The 22,391-nt window shown below is 41.5% G+C and overlaps 1 protein-coding gene across 5 annotated transcripts in view; it reads left to right on the forward strand.

The window, feature by feature from the left end:
- AFF1 (ALF transcription elongation factor 1) overlaps positions 1-22,391 on the forward strand; it is a 213,702-nt gene that overhangs the window by 67,069 nt on the left and 124,242 nt on the right. For 2 of the 5 annotated variants that reach the window (XM_081238199.1, XM_081238200.1), the window contains exon 1: positions 15,192-15,831. The exons of the other annotated variants lie outside the window; for them this stretch is intronic. In XM_081238199.1, coding sequence (XP_081094325.1) covers positions 15,815-15,831 — 17 coding nt within the window. In that variant the 5' untranslated portion in view covers positions 15,192-15,814. Of the gene's footprint in view, positions 1-15,191; positions 15,832-22,391 lie in introns of those variants that run through there. 5 annotated transcript variants of the gene reach the window in all.

Consider the following 22,391-nt stretch of genomic DNA (forward strand, 5'->3'; position numbering starts at 1 on the left):
TGTTCTTTCTCTAGTTCCTTTAGGTGTAAGGTTAGATTGTTTACTTGAGATTTTTCTTGTTTCTTGAGTTAGGCTTGTATAGCTATAAACTTCTCTCTTAGAACTGCTTTCGCTGCATCCCATTGGTTTTGGATCGTCATGTTTTCATTGTCATTTGTCTGTGGGTATTTTTTGATTTCCTCTTTGATTTCTTCAGTGATCTCTTGGTTATTTAGTAATGTATTGTTTAGCCTCCATGTGGTTTTTTTTTTTTTTTTTTTGGCGGTTTGCGGGCTTCTCACTGTTGTTGCCTCTCCCGTTGCAGAGCACAGGCTCCGGACACGCAGGCTCTGCAGCCAGGGCTCACGGGCCCAGCCGCTCTGCGGCATGTGGGATCTTCCCGGACCAGGGCACAAACCCGTGTCCCCTGCATCGGCAGGCGACTCTCAACCCCTGCGCCACCAGGGAAGCCCTGTGTTTGTGTTTTTTATGTTTTTTTCCTTGTAATTCATTTCTAATCTCATAGCGTTGTGGTCAGATAAGATGCTTGATATGATTTCAATTTTCTTAAATTTACTGAGGCTTGATTTGTGACCCAAGATGTGATCTATCCTGGAGAATGTTCCGTGCACACTTGAGAAGAATGTGTAATCTGCTGTTTTTGGATGGATTGTTCTATAAATATCAATTAAATCTATCTGGTCTATTGTGTCATTTAAAGTTTGTGTTTCCTCATTAATTTTCATTTTGAATGATCTGTCCATTGGTGTACGTGAGGTGTTAAAGTCCCCCACTATTATTGTGTTACTGTCGATTTCCTCTTTTATAGCTGTTAGCAGTTGCCTTATGTATTGAGGTGCTCCTATGTTGGGTGCATATATATTTATAATTGTTATATCTTCTTGTTGGATCGATCCCTTGATCATTATGTAGTGTCCTTCCTTGTCTCTTGTAACATTCTTTATTTTAACGTCTATTTTATCTGATATGAGTATAGGTACTCCAGCTTTCTTTGTTTTCCATTTGCATGGAATATCTTTTTCCATCCCTTCACTTTCAGTGTATATGTGTCCCTAGGTCTGAAGTGGGTCTCTTGTAGACAGCATATATATGGGTCTTGTTTTTGTATCCATTCCGCAAGCCTGTGTCTTTTGGTTGGAGCATTTAATCCATTCACATTTAAGGTAATTATCAATATGTATGTTCCTGTGACCATTTTCTTAATTGTTTCGGGTTTGTTTTTGTAGGTCCTTTTCTTCTATTGTGTTTCCCTCTTAGAGAAGTTCCTTTAGCATTTGTTTTAGAGCTGGTTTTGTGGTGCTGAATTCCCTTAGCTTTTGTGTGTGTGTAAAGCTTTTGCTTTCTCCATCGAATCTGAATGAGATCCTTGCTGGGTAGAGTAATCTTGGTTGTAGGTTCTTCCCTTTCATCACTTTAAGTATAGCATGCCACTCCCTTCTGGCTTGAAGAGCTTCTGCTGATAAATCAGCTGTTAACCTTATGGGAATTCCCTTGTATGTTATATTTTGTTTTTCCCTTGTTGCTTTCAGTAATTTTTCTTTGTCTTTAATTTTTGCTAATTTGATTACTATGTGTCTCGGGGTGTTTCTTCTTGGGTTTATCCTGTGTGGGACTCACTGTGCTTCCTGGACTTGGGTGGCTATTTACTTTCCCAGGTTAGGGAAGTTTTCGACTATAAACTCTTAAAATATTTTCTTTGGTCCTTTCTCTCTCTCTTCTCCTTCTGGGACCCCTATAATGTGAATGTTGTTGCATTTAATGTTGTCCCAGAGGTCTCCTAGGCTGTCTTCATTTCTTTTCACTCTTTTTTCTTTATTCTGTTCTGCAGCAGTGAATTCCACCATTCTGTCTTCCAGGTCACTTATCCATTCTTCTACCCTTGTTATTCTACTATTGATTCCTTCTAGTGTATTTTTCATTTCAGTTATTGTATTGTCCATCTCTGTTTGTTTGTTCTTTAATTCTTCTAGGTCTTTGTTAAACATTTCTTGCATCTTCTCAATCTTTGGCTCCATTGTTTTTTCCGAGGTCCTGGACCATCTTGAGCAACATTATTCTGAATTCTTTTTCTGGAAGGTTGCCTATCTCCACTTCATTTAGTTGTTTTTCTGGGGTTTTATCTTGTTCCTTCATCTGATACATAGCCCCCTGCCTTTTCGTCTTGTTTGTCTTTCTGTGAATGTGGCTTTTGTTCCACAGGCTGCAGGATTGTAGTGCTTCTGCTGTCTTCCCTGTGGTGGATGAGGCTATCTAAGAGACTTGATGGGAGGGACTGGTGGTGGGTAGAGCTGCCTGTTGCTCTGGTGGGCAGAGCTCAGTAAAACTTTAATCCACTTGACTGTTGATGAGTGGAGCTGGGTTCCCTCCCTGTTGGTTGGTTGGCCTGAGGCAACCCAGCACTGGAGCCTACCTGGGCTCTTTGGTGGGGCAAATGACAGACTCTGGGAGGGCTCACGCCAAGTAGTACTTCCCAGAACTTCTGCAGGAGACCCTCCAACACTAGCAGGTAAGTCTGGTTCAGTCTCCCCTGGGGTCACTGCTCCGCTACTTCCCCTGGGTCCTGATGCGCACACTACTTTGTGTGTGCCCTCCAAGAGTAGAGTCTCTGTTTCCCCCAGTCCTGTCAATGTCCTGCAATCAAATCCCACTAGGCTTCAAAGTCTGATTCTCTAGGAATTCGTCCTCCCATTGCCGGACCCCCAGGTTGGGAGGCCTGACGTGGCTCAGAACCTTCACTCCACTGGGTGGACTTCTGTGGTATAAGTGTTCTCCCGTCTGTGAGTCACCCACCCAGCAGTTATGGGATTTGATTTTACTGTGATTATGCCCCTCCTACCATCTCATTTCGGCTTCTCCTTTGTCTTTGGATGTGGGGTATCTTTTTTGGTGAGTGCCAATATCTTTTTGCCAATGATTGTCCAGCAGGTAGTTGTGATTCTGGTTCTCTCGCAAGAGGGAGTGAGAGCACGTCCTTCTACTCCGCCATCTTGGTTCCTCTCCCTATTTCTCAGACCTTAATGGACATACGAATCACCTAGGTGTTTTGTTAAAATGCAGATTCTGATTTCGTAGATCTGGAATGCAAGCTAAGATTTTGCATTTCTAACAAGTATCCCGTGCAGGACTCTGCTGCTCTGGCTCTGTATCCCACGCTTGGAGGAGCAGGGCTCAAAAGCAGAGATTGTCAAACTTGGCTGCACATTAAATCACCTGAGGACATTTAAAAAATACGGATGCATGGGTCCCACCTCCAGAGATTAATTGGTCTGGGGTGTGTCCTGGGTGTCAGGAATTTATAAATCTCCTCACGTGATTCTCAGGTGTAACCAAGGTTCTGAACCACTGCTTAGTCTGAAGGATCTGAATTGTTTTCATTAGTTCACATCCAAGAGGGAAGTACCTATCTTTAAAGTGATGTCCTCTGTGTGTGTTTTTAATTATTACTGTTTCCTCTTTTTCTTTGTATTTCACGTTTTGAAAGAGTCCCTCTACCAAACAAAGTATGTTTAAACAATTTTGTTTGTTTTTCTATTTTTAAATCAAATCAAACCACATACAGCTGTCAATTGGACTTCCTGATCAGCATGAGCTAACTGGTGTTGCCACATTCAGTTGGCATAAGCTCCAGAAAGGCCCAAAGCAGCGTCCCTCACATGCTTTCCATGGGCAGATATGTGATTTCTTGTGGACTTCTTGAAATGTTGTAAATAGTTCACTGGTCTCCAGTTGCTTCATTTGTGGGCCCAGGTCAGAGTCCAATGATTACATGACCGGAGAACTCCTCAGATTGTGCTGGTTTGGGGGCATTCATGTGTAGGAGGAAGTCTTGCCAAGTGCCCCTCCAGCAGAGTTCTTCACAGTTCTCTGTTTCAGTAATTATCCATTAACTGCAGTATCTGTTGGCTGCCTTTCCCTTGAACAAGCAAACATTCCCCTTAATCCCATCCAGGCTCATGACTTGATAGACATAAGAGGTAAGAGTTTGTGATAGGTAAAGAGTGTGAAGGTTAAGATCTCAGAGAAAGCTTCTGAGAAGACCTGCCTTGGTTGGGATTTGAATAATGGTAGAAGGTCTCCAGCTGGAGAAGAGGGGAAGCAGCATTCCAACAAAGAGAAAATACTCTGTGCAAAGACAGCTGGTACAAGAGAACTGGCTGGCTGGAGGGCTTTGTGGTGATGGGGTGGGGAGGGGATGGAGGGAGGTTGGTGGGAGGTGGTGGTGGTGGATGAATTGGGAGATGGGGATTGACATATATACACCAGTATGTATAAAATAGATGACTAATGAGAACCTGCTGTATAAAAAATTAAATTCAATTAAAGAAAGAAATAACATAGAGATTGTAATATTTTCATTTGCTGCAGTTTAAATATTGTTTGCAACTCAAAGTGACAACTAACATCATAGTATTGTGTAGTAAATCCCGCTGCTTTGAGCTTTTTATGAACCTGGAGAAAAAATCGCTTGTTTGTGGCATCTATGTCTCTGATTTCACTTGAGATAACTTTCGGTCAAAAATGCTGCTTTGGGGCTTCCCTGGTGGTGCAGTGGTTGAGAGTCCGCCTGCCGATTCAGGGGACACGGGTTCGTGCCCCGATCTGGGAAGATCCCACATGCCGTGGAGCGGCTAGGCCCGTGAGCCATGGCCGCTGAGTCTGAGCGTTCTGAGCCTGTGCTCTGCAACGGGAGAGGCCACAACAGTGAGAGGCCCGCATACCGCAAAAAAAAAAAAAAAAAAAGCTGCTTTGGAGAAATAGCATGAAATATGGGATCTTATCTTTATCTTATCTTTATCAGTGTTACCTTCCATTTTTCTAAGAAGATGAGAATTTCTTTATATGTTTGCCGAATGCTACGTATAATATAAAATTCTTCTTTAAATGAATACATTCTTCACTTTCAGATCTAGAAAGAAAAAAATGAGAGAGAGAGAGAAAGAAAGCTACTGATGTGCCAAATTGGGAAGGGTATTGGATGCCCCTGTAATCTTCAGCCTGGAGGCAGGGAAGTCCTTCCTTCCTTCCTTCCTTCCTTCCTTCCTTCCTTCCTTCCTTCCTTCCTTCCTCCTTCCCTCCCTCCCTCCCTTCCTTCCTCCCTTCCTTTCTTTCTCTCTCTTTCTCTTCCTTCCTTCCTTCCTATCTCTCTCTCTTTCTTCCTTTGCTCTTTCTCCCTTTCTCTTTCTTTCTTTCTTTCTTTCTTTCTCTCTTTCTCTCTCTCTCTCTCTGTCTTTCTTTCTCTCTTTCTTCTTTAAGAGTAACATCTGATGTATATTTGAGGAAAAATATATTCCATATTCTGGCAGTGAGGTTGAAGGCTAAGTGTGGGGTGGGGGGGAGAGATTTGGCAAGGGAGATAATCCTCATTAAACTACTGAAAAAGTATGATGATGTATGAAGAAGAACCCGAACTAAGAGAATGTTAGGTGTTCTAGAAAAAATGGAAGACCTTATGATTATTTTTAATTTCCAGTAGGAATTAGATGATGGAAGAGTTAGCGAATTGGTACAATATTGACTCTAGTGATTACTGAACTTTAGTGTGAAACAGAATCACCTGGAGGGCTTGTTGAAACTCTAATTGTTGGACCACACCAACAGAGTTTCTGCTTCTGTAGGTTTGGGTGGGGCCTGAAAGTTTGCAAAAGAATGCAAGAATGGAGCAACAGAGGAACCCAAAGAAACAAATGGAAGACAAGTAGCAAGTTGATAGAACTTAAACCCAACCATATCAATAATTAAAATAATGACTAAACATATCAGTTACGAGGCAGAGATCCAGCAGACTGGGTTTTACTGAACACAGTCGTCTACTTCCAATAGATGTATTTAAAAGTAAGAACATGCATAGGTATAAAGGCAAAGGATAGAACAAGATACACCATCCAACAGTAAGCATAGGAAAGCTGGATGGCTATATTAGAATCAAGAGGGCAGAAGTAGAACCAATGGATGATGGCTGCAGGGAAGCCAGTTTTAGCTCTATGGAGCACAGAAGTTTCCACTGCTATCACTGGCCAGCAGTGGAAGGGGCTGCCTTGTAATTACAACACATGTCCCTGGAGATATGCAAACAGGCCAGTCTAGGAAGAGAAAGAGCATTCTTGCATGGAGAAGTGGATTAGATGATCTCCTTTGGTCTCCTTTCTGGAGCTAAGATTTCACCATAGTTTATTTTCTACAATAATTTTAAATTATTACAATTGTAAAAAACGTAAATTGCGGGTAAGTGTTCATTTTATAATACTTAGAATATTTTTAAATGCCCAGAATAAGACAAGTCATTTGATCCTTCCAGCCAGGAATATCTATGGCTAACATTTGGTACAGAGGCTCAGTCAATCTTTTTAATACACAGATTTATTTCAATTTTGGTGAAGTAGGTTCATAACAGCTGCACTGTATAGCAACTGCTATTTTGTTTTTTAACTTTATACTATATCTTTCTGTGTCATAAAATATTTCCGTAAAACAAGAGAGTGAAGGCATATTCAACCCAGGGGGAGAAAAAGCATTTCGAGACTAGTTGTATAAATTCAAGAAAACAGAGAAGTATTTCAAGTAAGATCTCCCTGCAATGACACCACTGCACTTTTACTATCTCAAGAGACCTTTGGGATTTGGGTGGTGATTACATGTGCAGGAAGAGCCAGGAAAAGGAGAGAGTGACTGATCTTTAGTTTGGGTGATTGGTGACTAGGACCGGGGGAGAGGAATGGGTTAGAGTCATGTTAATTCTGGCCCTGTTGAGTTTGAGTTGCCCGGGGGTCACTGCCTGGCCTGGGACCATTTCTCAGGCTAATTTTTTCTCTTTCCTTTAACCTGTTTGCCTTTCCTTTTTAAAGGCACCACCGCTCTACCCTGCACACTCCCTGCATACTCGTTATTGTGCGTACTCCCTGGTTTTTACTAGTAAAAAACTTAAGGAGGCAGATCTTATTTTAAGAAGTTAATTGCTGATCATTACAGTTAAATACATTATAAAGATAATGGAATTTTTTAGTTTTATGTGACCCACATCCCTCCTGATCTGCTAACTGGAAGTCCTCTTTGAATTCTGCCCTCTGCTTTTATTCCTAAGAATGGAACCATCAACACTCCCCCCCAGCACCCCCCACAGCCCCGCACCAGTCCCTTCTTTGATGAAGGAGACATTGTCCCCTCCCTCTGTAGAGAAACCACCCTTTGCAGACCCAAGAAGCAGCTCAGGTTGAATGATAGGTGGCTCTTGGCATCTCTAAGGTGACACTTTTCACTAAGTGAATGATCCATTTGGGACAGCCTCCCAAGTGCCTTTTTATACCCAGGAAAGTGGTTTTGGGCAGCTGGAAAGAAGGGACTTGGAGTTGTGGGGAGAGGCTTGGGCTAGAGTCACACTTCTGGAGGGTCACTGATGATCTTGTCCAAGACAGCATGTAGACTGAGAGATAAGGAACGTTTTCTAGCATCTAATATTGGATCCCGGATGTGTGAGCAGAAAGAATTATGAAACACAATGAGGTCCCTCCAAGTGGCGAGGTATCATGAAAGTCCACAGAGGAGAGTTTTGAGGAAGGTGGCCAGTGGGGTCACAAAGGAAGCAGACCACTCTTTGTTTAGGAAGTTTGGCTGTGATGGCAGAAGGAGACTGGGCACTAGCTTTTAGGGGGAGAAGACTGATATGTGGGAGAAATGGCTGATTCTAGAGAAAGCTGTGGTAGAGAAAATAGAAGATGAGCCTGGAGCCCCTTGTAGTACCAGAAAGTAAGGAAGTGCTTAAAAGACAAAAGGAGGGGAGCAAGTCAAAGGGATGAGGGGCTAACTGGAAGAGCTCCCAGTGGCCAGAGCCAGAACAATTTGAGCAATAAAGTAAATCGTAGAGCATTGGATTATAGCCCAAAGGATAAAGCAAGTATCTTTTAGTATATGCCATACTGCTATAAATAAATGATTGAATAAATTAATAAATGGAGAAGTAAATCTTTCTTACAAAAGAATTCCAAGTAATGTGCGGATACTACCACCCCACAAGAGTGGAGCATAAGTCTCTCCCTTCCTTGAAGGGAAAAACCATTAGACAAAGCCAGATGGGGACACCTGGCCTGAACTCCTTAAAACTGTCAAAGTCATAAAAAACCAGGAAAAACTGAGAAACTGTCACACAGTGCAATGTGTGATATCCTGGATTGGCTCTTGGAGCAGAAAGAGGATATTAATGGAAATCAAAATAAGTCTAGAGTTTAGTTCATAGTAGTATACCAATGTGGATTTCTCAGTTTTGACAAATGACAGATGGTACTATAAGACGTGAAAATGGGGAAACTGGCCGGGGAGGTATATGAGAATTCTTTGCAACTTTTCTGTAAATCTAAAATTATTCCAAAGTAAGAAGACTTTTTTTTTTTTTTAAGTGTGTGTTACCAAACGAAAGTTCATATGCCCAATTCACAGTGAGGCCAAACAAACCAAAATGTAGGAGTTTGGGGCAGAGAAAGGTTTATTGCAGGGCCAAGCAAGGAGAATAGGTGGCTCATGCTCAAACAAACAAAGAAACAAAACCCATACTCCCCAAAGGGTTTCGGCAAGCATTTTTAAAGGCCAGGTGAGGGCAGGGCGTCCCAGGGTAAGTGATCAGCTCGTGCACTGTTCTCTGATTGGTTTATGGTGGGGTGACAAGGTGGTGTCACAGGAGTTAACATTATCGATCCTTAGGCACCAGTAGGTCTGGGGGGTATGTGCTCGGGATCATCTTGTAGTTAATTTCTTTGTTTGGTGGTGGTTTCAGCATCTGAAAAACAACTCAGGAAACGTGCATCAGATACTATTATTTAGGTAATTCAGAGAGGAGCTAAAGCAGAAGATATGGGGGAGGGGTCTGTCCCAGGAAGACCCCATAGTGTCCTGCTCAGTTACATGTTGGGGTGGGGTTGGGGGTTGGGGAAACTTGAGCTTGTTTGTAGGCTGAGAATAAATAAGTCAACTGGTATGGATGGGCAGGGGTAATCGGGAGGGGAAGGAAGAATGTTTTATCTGTGCACAAACAGAAGAAGATAGGAAAATTGTAGACCAGGAGTAGAGAAAAAGACATTTCAGTGAAGGAAGAGGTGACATTGGACAGTAGTCTTTAAACATTTTTGCTTGTGTCCCCTCCAAATGAATGTTGAAAAACTAGAAATCTTCAGTCTCAAACCTGTCAGCAGAATCATATCAGAGAACATTTCCATCTCATTTCATAATTCTCATATACAGCTGGATTGGTGAGGCAGGGCCTTGCTCCAGATTGGTCACCTGGATATGTCACATGAGGAGCCCCCCATGAGCTTTTCCTGATTTGAGCTCAGGGACTGTCCTCCTACATAGAACTGCTCCTCTGGGGCTTCAGACGTATTTGCACCCTGGAGCAATGTACACTTAGAAGAGTGATTTGGCATGGGTGAGAGGCCTACTTTTCTTGATCAAGTAGGGCAAGGCAAGGGGAAGTGGGAGGAAAGCCTGAACCCTCATTTCAGGAAAGAGGGCATTTGGGAAGGAAGAACCAGGAAATAGATTTGCTTCAAACCTCTGCCATCATCCCTCTTGAGGACTTCCACGTACCCCTGATTTGAAGATCATGGTAGAGGACCTGAAAAGTGTGGAGTAAAGCTGGGGAAGAAGAGGACTTTCTCAGGACCAGCAAGGGGAGGACTGTTTTGTGTTGAGGTCATAGCTGAAGGGGGATCTAATTAATTTCCAGCGATGCTTATCCAGTTTTCCCTGCTATCTCTGCCCGCCCGAGATGGCTCATCTTTTTTCTCCTCCTTTGTCTCCCCTCCCTTTTCCTGTGTCTGGTTTATTTGTGACTGTCCAGTGGCACCTCGAGCGTCCTTCTTTTGGTGAAGTGATTTTTGCAGTGTCCTCATTAAACAACATCCCATTGAAATGAAGTAAAAATTTTTAGATTTGACCAATGTAACTTTTAGACCAAAAATGCCATTAAAGAGTAGTATCATTGGATGACTATTGTGGACCAAATGCATGCATTGAATGAATATTTAACAGTTCTGATTAAGGCAACTTGTTTTTAAAAAAATTTTTATTAAGTTTAAAGTATGTTAGATTTTGCCTTCTATCTCCTAAATTAAAAAAATAATATAAACATACATTTTAAAACATATGCCTGTTTATATTTTGCCAAATAAATGATGGAACACTTGAAAGATGATTCTGTTTTCACTCTTGGATAACAATATGTAGGGCACATTTGTGATTGTACTTAAGATATTGTTATATATGCCATCTGTTGTTGCCACTACATGTGTGCAAGAGTCATTTATAAGGCTCATTAATTTATTTTTTATTTATTTTTTAAAAAATGGAATCAGGCTTTTTAAGAAGTTTTTTCTTTTTAAAAATCTATTTATTTATTTATTTATTTTTGGCTGTGTTGGGTCTTCGTTTCTGTGTGAGGGCTTTCTCTAGTTTTGGCAAGCGGGGGCCACTCTTCATCACGGTGCGCGGGCCTCTCACTATAGCAGCCTCTCTTGTTGTGGAGCACAGGCTCCAGATGCGCAGGCTCGGTAGTTGTGGCTCACGGGCCTAGTTGCTCCGCGGCATGTGGGATCTTCGTGGACTAGGGCTTGAACCTGTGTCCCCTGCATTGGCAGGCAGATTCTTAACCACTGCGCCACCAGGGAAGCCCAAAGCTCATTAATTTAAAGAGCTAATAAAAAGGCACTCTTTGACTCAAGAACCCATTTCAGGTAGTAAAACAGTCTGTCCCACTCACCTTACAAATTCTGCCCTGTTTATTAAATTGTATACTTTACTTTTTTGTTGTTAGCATACTTGGTCACTGTAGGCTTGGTGAATTCTGGAAATGTAGAACTGATTAGCATATTCTCACCATACTGAGAAACTTGTTATTTTGATATATAGATGATATTTTGCTGTCATGTAACATCTTTCCATTCTTTTTTTTTTAAGACTTATTTTGAATTGGCTTTATTAGGCAATTCATGAATAGGGCAGAATCCCATCTAGCAAGTAGAAGGGTATTCCCTCTTTCCATTATTTTCATTAGAAATTCTTCACTGTAGGGAATTCCCTGGTGGTCCAGGGGTTAGGACTCTGCGCTTTCGCTTGGTTCAGTCCTTGGTCTTAAGATCCCACAAGCTGTGCGGCAGGGCCAAAAAAAAAACCCCACAAAACTTCACTGTACTGGGCAATTACTAAGACAGTCCTAACATTTTGAAGGGGCAGTGAAGATTGACAGGTGATCGTACCCATTATTTGTAAGGTAAATTGGGTCCATTAGCTGGTCCCGTTTGAGTGCACCTTAGGGCCCAGGGATTTATCACCTAGAGTCTACGGAGCCTCAGGTCCTCCTTAGGTGAGCTGCAGGGGGATCATGAACATCAAAGTATAGCAAATGTCATGTGCATAGGCCTATATCCTCAAATCTCATCAGAAAGCCAAAGAATTCTGTGCCCCCAAAAGGTTAAGAATGTCTTTTGTTCAGTTTCACTGCTGAACAAGACTGTGGGTTGGATACAATGGTGTTTTCAAAACACTTGGAGATAATAACACCCACGTGTGTATTGCCGTACTTCTTCAGCCACATGGAGTATCCAATTCCAGAATAATTTCTCTTGCACTTTCCTCTAGTATTGTTAGATCTATTACAAATCGAGTGTAATCCCACATCTGTTTCAAATTACTCTCACTAATTTATGTTACAAATGATCTTGAGAGCCCTGGGAATCTCAGGTGTAATCCCGATCTGCTGTTGATTTCATATTTCCGTGTGTGTAAATATTTGCTGTATTCTTTCATTTCCTCATCTTTAGTGGAACAGAACAATTAACACAGTTCACAGGGGAAAAATGTAATTTTAATATAAGTGATGTTATATTTCTAGCCAGTGACAAATGGAAATTTTGTGAGTAAATGCTATTATGCAATATTGTTTCTGCTTACTTATATGTCTCATATCAATTTAAAGGATAAATGATCGTAGTTGGTATTTAGAACAAGAGAAAGATGGGGGGAAATGGCAAGCAAAAAATTTTGGGGAGTAGACTTTTGCCTAAATTTATGCTTTGTTTCCTTCAAGGTTTATCATTCTTCTATTGCAAAAGAATACACATGTGCAGTGGTATTTTATTGTCTGATAGAGATTTCTTATGAATGAAAATAAATGCTGTCCAACCATGATACTTAAAATGACTGAGGGATTATAAACCAATACTGAATCAAAGAGCTCACCTTTATCTTTTAAGTATGCGTGATCTAAGCAAGTCTTCTCACATGTAAGCAGACAAGTATTAGCTGGAGAATTTGTTGAAGTGCATATCCCTGAGACCTCCCCCTACAAAGATTTTGATTCACTAGTTCTGGAGTCTGTGGTTTTAACACATGACACAGGTGATTTGGTATTTTACCAAAGCTGATCTGGGTGCTAAGATTCTACACAGGAATAGCTATAATATAATAATATTACTTTTAATATAAGAGAAGCCATGATGATTGTGGAGAGCTGGAGGAGACATGGAAGTATCAACAAGTATCAACAAGTATCAATAAATGACATGGAATAAGTTTGCACCCTCAAATTATTAAGGACTCCAAAGAGTTTTTGTATGTGTGTGTTTTATCTATTGACACTTGCTGTATTGAAAATTAAAATAGAGATATTTAAAATATTAAATTCTTTAAAATAATAAACCCATTACCTGTTAACGTAAATAATATTTTTATTTGGAAAGAAAAACTATTTCCAAAATAAAAAATTTAGTAAGAGGAGTGACATTATTTTACATTTATGGAAATCTCTTTACTGTCTAAACTTAATAGAAGAACAGCTGGATTCTCATCTGCTTCTGTGTTCAGTCTGTTGCAGTGTTATTTTGGTTGAAATATATGAAGAAGATGCAGCCTCACAGAAAATGGGGGAGTATTTTAATACCTTTTTTGATATTATATCAAAACTCTACAAGTCATAGTTTCTTAAAGGTTAGTTGCAATGTGGAATTTGAAATCATATCATTGAACTTTTTTTTTTGATATATTAAAATCCATTGGTCTGTCCTGCACTTTCAATGGATCTTTTACCCGTGCACGATTTTTAAAAACTTTATTTAATTAATTTATTTATGGCTGTGTTGGGTCTTCGTTGCTGTGCGTGGGCTTTCTGTAGTTGCAGTGTGCAGGGGCTACTCTTTCATTGTGGCGCACAGGCTTCTCATTGTGGTGGCTTCTCTTGTTGTGGAGCACAGGCTCTAGGTGTGCAGACTTCAGTAGTTGTGGCTCATGGGCTCTAGAGCGCAGGCTCGGTAGTTGTGGCACACGGGCTTAGTTGCTCCGCGGCATGTGGGATCTTCCCGGACCACAGCTCAAACACGTGTCCCCTGCACTAGCAGGTGGATTCTTAACCACTGCACCACCAGGGAAGCCCCACGATTTTGTACTATTTAGAAAATTTTGGTCACTGAGTTACGCAGGTCTTCTTTTTTTAAATTAAATTAAATTAATTAATTAATTTAGTTTTGGTTGCATTGGGTCTTCGTTGCTGTGCACAGGCTTTTTCTAGTTGTGGCGAGCGGGGGCTACTCTGTTGTGGTGTGCTGGCTTCTCATTGCGGTGGCGTCTCTTGTTGCGGAGCACAGGCTCTAGGCGTGTGGGCTTCAATAGTTGTGGCTCACAGGCTCAGTCAGTAGGTGTGGCTCACGGGCTTAGTAGTTGTCTGTACACAGGTCTTCTAAAACCACATTCATTACTGTCCTTACCTCATCGGGAAAGTCTTTAAGTATTGGGAAGCTGACAGGCTCGCAGTGGCAGATGTCGTTTTCTAAAATGCTTGAAAACTCAAATTTTATCATTGGCAATAAATAATGTCAGTTGTTTTCCTTGAAGAAACAGACTCACTTTGTTCATTTTTGAGAAAATGATTGCCAAATACCCAAGTCAGAATAACCACAGTTCGTCAATTGTTCTTTCAAGTAGAAATGGTAGTCCATGAAAAAAAAAGATATTTCAGCTTGCAGCTCAATTATACAAGTGCTTTTCTTCTAGACAACCACTGTACTTCACTCTGCAGCAGCAGAGTGCTTCATGTGGACTTCCCATTTTGTCACAAAGAACATTAAAATGACCTGTACTCAAGGGTCAAGATTTAAGAAAAGTAGTAATTCCTACTGCTCGCTTCATTAAGGACATGTGTAAAGAAAACTGACCTTTTTTTCTTTTTTAAACTGCTAATGAGTGAAGAGCCACTGCCTTGATTAGTGCTAAGGTGCCAGCAGTTTCCCCACAATTGCTTTTGCACCATCAGTGCAAATGTCAGCACAGTGAAAAAGACAAATAATGTCTTTGCGTTATTCTAAAAATAGCTTGACCTCTGAGAAGGTCCTGGGGACTCCCAGGAGACCACGAATCACACTTTGAGACCCACCATAGAGATGCTTTGGGCCTTCCTCCCACCCGCCAGCCCCCACCCCCCAGCTTTGCAGTTTTTGTGCAGATGTCAACATGTCTATCCATGGCTCCTTAGCAGTACAGTGTGGAGTATCTCTTTGTGAGATGGTGTCACTGTCATGATTCTAGGTAGAATGGGGAGTCCACGGGGCCGGCATTCACTCAGTATTCATTTAGAGTTTGCAGCTCCTACAGTGTTGCTGCTGGTCCGCATGAGACGCTTAAGCCCAACCTCTCTCCTACCCAACGACGTTTTTCCCTGCTTAGCTTTAGGCAGTTTAGATTTAAATGCCTTCCCTGGTGCCCTTAGTAGGACAGTTTCGTTTGTACTTACAGTGTTTAATATATTGTTGGCTTGCATCCTCATTTTCTAAAAATTTGTCAGTTCCTTAATTACTTCTTTAAGTACCATCTGAGTTGCTGTTTCCTTTTAATCTGAATGTTGTCCAATAAAAGAGAGGGAGTTTTAAAAAAAAGAGAGAGACGGCGCTTTGTACATATTTGTTTCAATGTAACGAAATCAAAACTGAAAGCTAACAAAGTCAAACAAGTGTGCGTTAGTTGCACATTTCCTGACAGCAAGCATTGGCACGATCAAACGTAGCAAACGTGTTTTACTGCTGTGGTTTTATTCCTGGTTCACTTCAGCCTCTTGGGACCCAATATTCAACAAATATTCATATTGGGGCTGGAGTTCTGAGCGCCCGGGTACTGCGTGTTCCGGCAGTGTGTGTTTGTACATTGTTAAAACCTGACAAGAGAGCGGTAGCCAGGAGCCTGCAGGCGGGGCTCCGCCGCGGCCGAGCCAGCTGGGCTGCGTCGGCGCCCGGGCTCTGCGCCCCCGCCCGGCGCAGCCTCGGGCTGGGCCGGTGGAGCGCCGTGCCCTTTTAAGGAGGCGGACCGTACCACCAGAACTTTGTTGAAGGGGGTGTCCAGGCGAACTCGGAGAACTTTAACAGAGCCGAAGGACGATTTCCTTTACTTTGTGACACAGGCCGGAGTTCTAGTGCTGCTTGGCGGGAGCTGTGCGCTGGTGGGCTTTGCGCGAAGGGAGCCCTTCGGTTTCCTTTCTCCGGAATCGCCCGGAGGGATCTCACTCGGTCTGAATTCGGACGCGAAGCTCCCCGGGCCGGTCCAGAGTGTAGTTTGCCTGCAGAGGCCCCAGTGCCCGGATGTCCATCAGGATTAGCGCGAGCCAATACGCTCGGAGCCCGAGGCTGCGCTGAGGACGCCCGGGCTCGGGAGCAGGTAGTCCGGTAACATCGGGGAGTCGCGCTGGGGAATCGTCCCCGCCCGGCCCCGGCAAATGGTGAGCGCGGCGCTGGCAGAAGGGCCGCGGGTTGAAGGCTCTGATGGACAGGAGACCTTGAGCTCTATAAACTGAATTATGGCAGCCCAGTCAAGGTAAGGCAGGCACCGAGAGAAACTTTTAAAATATGTTAGTGGCTAGGAGAATTGAAGGTTGCAAGGGAAGGGTTGGGGTGCTGCGAAGAGGACGAGCAGGAAGCAGCTTTGTCATTGCTTTCTCATCATTCCTGATGCTGTGGTTCTTTATTTATGTCAGATAAAAAACAGTTTGGAGAACATACTAGACAATTTCTGCAGAGAGGAGGGGGTTGAGTTAAAGTTAAGATTAAAGTTAAATTTCTCTTCTCTTCCAAAAATAATTATTTTCAGAAAAATCAAGTTGATTTAACTTGTCTGCCTTTGCCCAAATTGTCCTTTAGTTTCTTTGTGCACCTCCTTCTGGTTCTCCTGATTTTGTTTCCCCCTCTCCGCCAGTGCCTTGAGCAGAATTTTAGAAATCGATTAATGTGAAACAGCTCGCCTTGGGGGAGGTGGTTGAGAATTTGCCTGGTAAGTGACTGGAAATTTTACTGCCAGAATGTACGATTGCACATAAAACGGCACAGCTTGCGTGAATCTGCTGAGTAGGCAAAGACCAGGAATGTATCGGGGTTGGTGAAGGGGAGAGGATAATGAACTGCAGTTGCTGTCAGAGGAACGCTATTGTAAGAACCTCCAGCCCTGACTTTCCATGGTTGGTTACTTTTTTTGTAATGAGGCTTTAAGAGTGATGACAAGGCATTAGTGATTTTTATGAAATTCAAACTGTTGTGTATGATTTCATTTTAGTTGTGACAGCAGTTGGTGCTAAAGGAAGCCTACAATTTCGATATACATTCTTTTTAAACTTTCAGTTTTACTGGAAAGTACTTTGGTGTCGCATTTAAATTAATGAGAGCTCCTCAAGTTGCTTTTTGATGTAATATAGTGATTTGGGGGAAATCTTACAAGGCTAAACACATTTCAGGTCTGAAGACCCAGATAGGTCACTCAAAGAAATAGATGCTTTAAGCTTAAAGTTTGGGCTTGATGAGACTTTGAAATTTTTCCCTAAGAGATAGAACTTTCTAGGAAGAAAAAGAACTTCACTATATAGAGCGCCTCTATGTGCTTTGTATATTTAATCCTCTAGACTCAGTGGTTTATCCCCTGCCCCCATTTTATTGGCTGTTCTAAGAAAGAGGTTCTTAACTTGAGGCCATGTAGTAGGAAAACTTGGATGAGAAACAAAAGTTGCATCTTTATTTATGCTAACCTTGACTGAAATTTAACTGCCAAAAGGGTCCATGGCATCAAAACCTTAGATTAAGACACTGTGATCTAAGAAATTAAATGGTATCTAACAGAGCTCAATAATAGAAAGCTGGGATTTGAACTCAGATGTGAGTGATTTCAGTGTCTGAACCCTTAAATTAATTAAGAATAAAATGAGGTAATAGCTAAATTGGACACTGCTGTGTGCCAGGCACAGCAACTGTAATTGGATTATCTCTTTGACTCTTGTCAGTCACTTAAATAGGTAAGTACTTGTATTTTTCACATTTGTTCAGGAAACTGAGGCCCAGCCCGTCTGTTTCTTGCATGAGGTCACACAGGTAGAGCAGTGCCTGCCTGACTTCTGAGCTGCCCTGCAGCATTTCCTTACTTCCAGGCTGCCTCTTTAATGCTGAGATGAGGTGTTGAAAGGGAGCTGCAACGCCTCAGTCTAAATGCACAAAAAGCAATTTCTGCTACAAGTACTTTGCTACAAGATGTAAAAATCCGAGTTATCAGTATGGTAATTCAATTTGCTAGTAATTGAAATAGGACTGTACATATTCTGCTTTTCTGCCTGGCCTTCAGATGTGCCCTTGAACTAGGAACAAAGCCACGATGTCTTTTTTTTTTTAATTTAATTTTTTGGCCTCACTGCACGGCACGTGGGAACTTAGTTCCCCGACCAGGGATTGAACCTGCGCCCTCTGCATTGGAAGTGCAGAGTCTTAACGAGTGGACTGCCAGGGAAGTCCCCAAGGCCATGCTGTCTTGCTATTTTCTTAGTCTGCATCATGGGAGTGTCTCTCTCAAGTGGTAAATGTGCATTTTCTTCACTTATAGCTGGAATGTGGTCCAAGCTCACTTAGACATTGTGCTTGTGGGAGAATAGGTAATCTTTGAGATCCCGAGAGAGAATATATGGAGAAAATTGCAGATATTTTTGGATTTCAGGAAACCCCAGAGCTGGGCCACTCTGCCTGAGTAGTGCTAAGAGAAACACAGCCATCATCTGTGATGTATAATCTGGGGTAGTAAACTCTTGCCCGTGTGTCAGCATCTGTTTGCTTTTGAAACAATTAATTTAGATTCTTGGACTCATTGGATCTGAATATTCATAGCTCAGTTCTAACCATTGTGCACTGTTTAAATAATTAGGTGGTGGGATTTTTTTGTTTGTTTTTGAGTAGAAGAGATAGATGGAAACTTAGATGAAACTGAATTTTGTAGCACTGATAGTGAATAAATGAGCTGACCATGGCACTATTCTCTTATTATTTGTTATTGTTATAAGGTAATAGTCTTCACTTGATGTTGATGGATGGTGCATGACTAATTTTTCATGTGTATTTCTTCTCTCTAGTCAGCTCCTTAAGACATTGTCTCACATTTTTAGTATTCCTTGTATAGGCTAGAAGTACTTTGAATGAGGGAGAGACTGCTTAAATCTCTAGACTTGTGAATTTCCATAAATTGAGGTTGCATATTCTTCTCCATTTTGAAACCTAAAAGTAGGAAATTGATTATTTTGTTTTGCTTTGTGGTTGATTTCTTCTGCTAGATATGGAAGACATTTATTGAATGAAAGGTCAGTTGCCTAAGTTTTAAAAATTAGATTTTGGGTCAGTATTTTGAGAACATTAAGTATCTGCTTTGCCTTTTCAGAATTGTGGAGAAAGGCAGTCACTTAGAAGTGCAACATCAGTTAAAGCAGGGCATATTCTATGCCTCCCCTCTCAGATCAGTGTGTGCTTCCTTTGGAATCTATAAGCACAACAGATACATTGACTAGGCTTCCTTGCTTGAAGGTGAAATAGTTACAGATCATGGCTTTAGTTTCCAAATTCTGATCTAAAGCACTTGGAGACTGTGCTTTTATAGGAGTATACGGCCTGGCACACCCTCTTTTGAGGACTGGTAAACCTATGATGGGTAGGGGTGGGCATGGAATCCCATCAGTTTGTAGATCTATCCTTTTCTATGAGGATTAGCTTTATATTGAGGAGTGTGTTGATGGATAAAAGAGAAAGGAGGGCTTTGGTTCTCCATCTCTGCTAACCCCTTCATTGAAGCAATCCCTGAATTTTAGAAAGGAATACATACATCTCTTCAACTACCTCAGGGATTAACCGGTTTTAAATGCACCTTGTGCTACTGGAGAAGCCCTGGCCCACCTCCCCCCAGGGGGTGTGTGTGTGGCAGGGGGAGGGTGCATGAATGAGAGTTGGGGGAGTTGAACTTGCTTCTTCAGAAGAGTAGCTTCTGGTGGCTGAGCACTTCTCAAAAGCACTTTCACACAAACTGCAGAAGGAAATTAAGTTTAGGTAACTCTCCCACAGGTTTTTTTTTGTTTGTTTGAATTTGACTAAAGTTAATGATGTTTAAAAAAAATAATAGAGGAAAGTTAGATTGTCCCCAAGATTATTATGAAGCCGGTTTTTGGTGGATCTCTGACTCTGGTGGGGGAAATTTTCCACGGCAAAAACCAATGCTCTTAAACTGGTATGGAACCAGTTTTGCTCCGTCCTCTGTCCCCACCCCCAGTTTATGAGCTTTGTAAAGATTACCTTGGAAGAAAATTCATGAAAGCAAAAAAGCTCTGATTTAATATGGGCAAATATCAAAGAAGAATGCTTGATGTTTTGGAAAGTGCAGTTCAAGGAAGTGATTTCAAGAGGGAAATAATTTATGCAGTACTTTGACCCAGTGAATGTCTTCATTTTCTCTCTTAAGACACCATTGTAAACCGTGTCCTTGACAGAAAAGAGGTTTCTTAAATGATTTCCTTCTAGTTCATCCTAAGAGCCCCGCTGAGCTTCCTGACTCAGACTAGAGGTTCTTCCATGATGAAGATGGAAGGAGGATTGAGTCATGTTTTTCATTCAGCTGGTTTATGGGGATCTTCTTTGGCAAAAAAAAAAAAAAAAATTAACACAAGTGGTCTCTCAAGAGAGTTAGGGGATCCTATACTATACCATGAAAAGGTATTCAATAGCTGGTTCTATACTGTTTTGAAAATGGAATTTAGTGAATACTGCACCTAAGCAATTTAAATGTCACATATACTCATTATCTTAATCATGGCTAAGAGAGAAATCTCTCTCATCTGGGTACTGTCACTTATTTGTTTTGAGCATCCAAATCTATGTATTACTTAATAGCTGTAAAATGGAGGAATTATAAAGCTAGTTTGCTTCATTACTGCTTTGAGGTATAACATACAACTTGATTGCTTCTAATATATAAACTTAGTTTTCTGTTAGCAAATTTCTCTATTTTGTTTGCTTTCCAAGATAGGAAAATAAACTTATTTCCAAACTCTGTCTTCTGAAAGGGCAAGTCCTGTATGTGAGGTGTGGTGAGAAGTACTACAAGCAACAGTGTATTCTGACTTTACTTCCGTACTACTTGGAAATACAGCCTGCACCTTTAGGACAATGTTTCTTGGCTCAGAAGTACAAACATAGCAAGCTTGGGTATCATAATCTCTTTGTTGTGGTTCAGTTACATTTTATTGATATGGGGTGGGTGCATAACTTTTACAGCTTAAATGATTACCTATCCTTTTTACTTAAGTTAAAAAAAATTGAAAGCTAAAGTTGTAGTATTTTAGCTCTGCTTCTGATTGTTCTTCATGCATTTTAATATGAACATAACCTGTATTCATTTGCTCAAAATAATACAGCAACTAGAATGCAAGTCATGTCTTGCTCAAATATATATGTACGAGATGAAGTTTAGCTTTAGGCCTCTGGTGGAGGGGGAGGAGAATAAGATTTATAACTTTTGGTGTTAATGCCCTTGGAGACCCAAAAGTAAAAATTAACTTTAATAAACATCCCAGTGCTGACTTTTTGTGTCTTGGCAGTGGTCAGTGTTGAGAATCCTGCTCCTGTGCAAACTTTTCCCTTTTCCTATCTATCCACAGTGAGTTAAAGCTTAACCTGATGGCCACAAAGCCAGCAGACTTAATATCCTGAAAGCCGTTTTCAATGGTGAACGCCTGTTGTTTTCTTGCATTGGTTTATTGGCTTCGTTTTTAATTTAACCAGATTGGACTCCTATCAGGTTCTTAAAGCAGTAATTTGATGTCAGATTTAATACATTAAGAGGAAATCCCAATAGTGACATCTTGTCAAAAGGAACTGAAGCAAACAGAAGGGAGAAATATATTGTATTTCTATTGACAGCTAAATTGTCTTTATTTTGGTATTAGGTATTGTATTTCCAGAGGGCACCCATAGTTCGACCACATTCTAAAAGTACCAAGGATTGTTCTTCCTCCACAGTGGCTCATGTGATGATGAATGCTTGGAGACCTGCGGGCCACATGATCCTTTGTTTGGGTGGGCTGGGGAGAGTTAGGATGTGACTCCTGAGTCACTGGCTCGCCTTTATTTTACCCAAAAGGATCTTGCCTTTCTTTTCAGTATTGCTTACAGCTCGATTGGCAATTAAACAAATAAAAGTGAAGGAATATTTTAGGGACAGTGTGATTATATTAAGCTCAAAGTTCTCAAACTGGATTAGACACAAGAAACAACATGAGTGCTTCTTAACATGCAGATTCTGCTCTCCCCTCCCCCCAGAGATTCCTATTAGGCAGGTCCAGGGTGGAGCTTGGGTGGAGCCCTGCTGGGTCTGAGGCCAGAGGCCCACCTACCACACTTTGTGAAATGGAGTGTGTGTGAGGGAGATACAGTATCATATAAACTATGTTGTGTAATGCAGTTACATTTTGATTTAATATATATTCATATATACACATCCCCCCCCATTGAAAGAGACAAGAGGTTGGTACAGAAGGTAGATATCTACCTCTATAAATTTATGTACCGATTATAAACTCTATTAGTTGAAATGTCCAAATGCACCTATATTTAAAAAATAAAAGGAAAAGGAAAGTACCAAGAAGTAATGTGCAATGTTTGATCCAGCAGCACTTTCCCAAAAATTGTTTCTTAAGGACCTGGATACTTAATTTACCCTTTTCTATCCACTCTGGTCTCCCTCCCAACACTACTAACTCACTCTTCAACACCCCCCCACCCCCATCCCCCGTTCATCAGGTGACAGTTTTTTGTTTGTTTTTTAATTTTTATTTATTTATTTTTGGCTGCATTGGGTCTTCGTTGCTGCTCACAGGCCTTCTCTAAGTTGCTGCAAGCGGGGTCCACTGGGCTTCTCGCTGCGGTGGCTTCTCTTGTTTCAGAGCACGGGCTCTTAGGCTTCTGGGCCTCAGTAGCTGTGGCACGCAGGCCCAGCAGTTGCAGCACGTGGGCTCAGTTGCTCCGTGGCATGTGGGATCTTCCCAGACTAGGGCTTGAACCCGTGTCCCTTGCACTGGCAGGAGGACTGCCAAC

The sequence above is a fragment of the Mesoplodon bidens genome (assembly GCF_964165515.1).
Source record: "Mesoplodon bidens genome assembly, chromosome: 1".
In the NCBI taxonomy this organism is placed as follows: Eukaryota; Metazoa; Chordata; class Mammalia; order Artiodactyla; family Ziphiidae; genus Mesoplodon; species Mesoplodon bidens.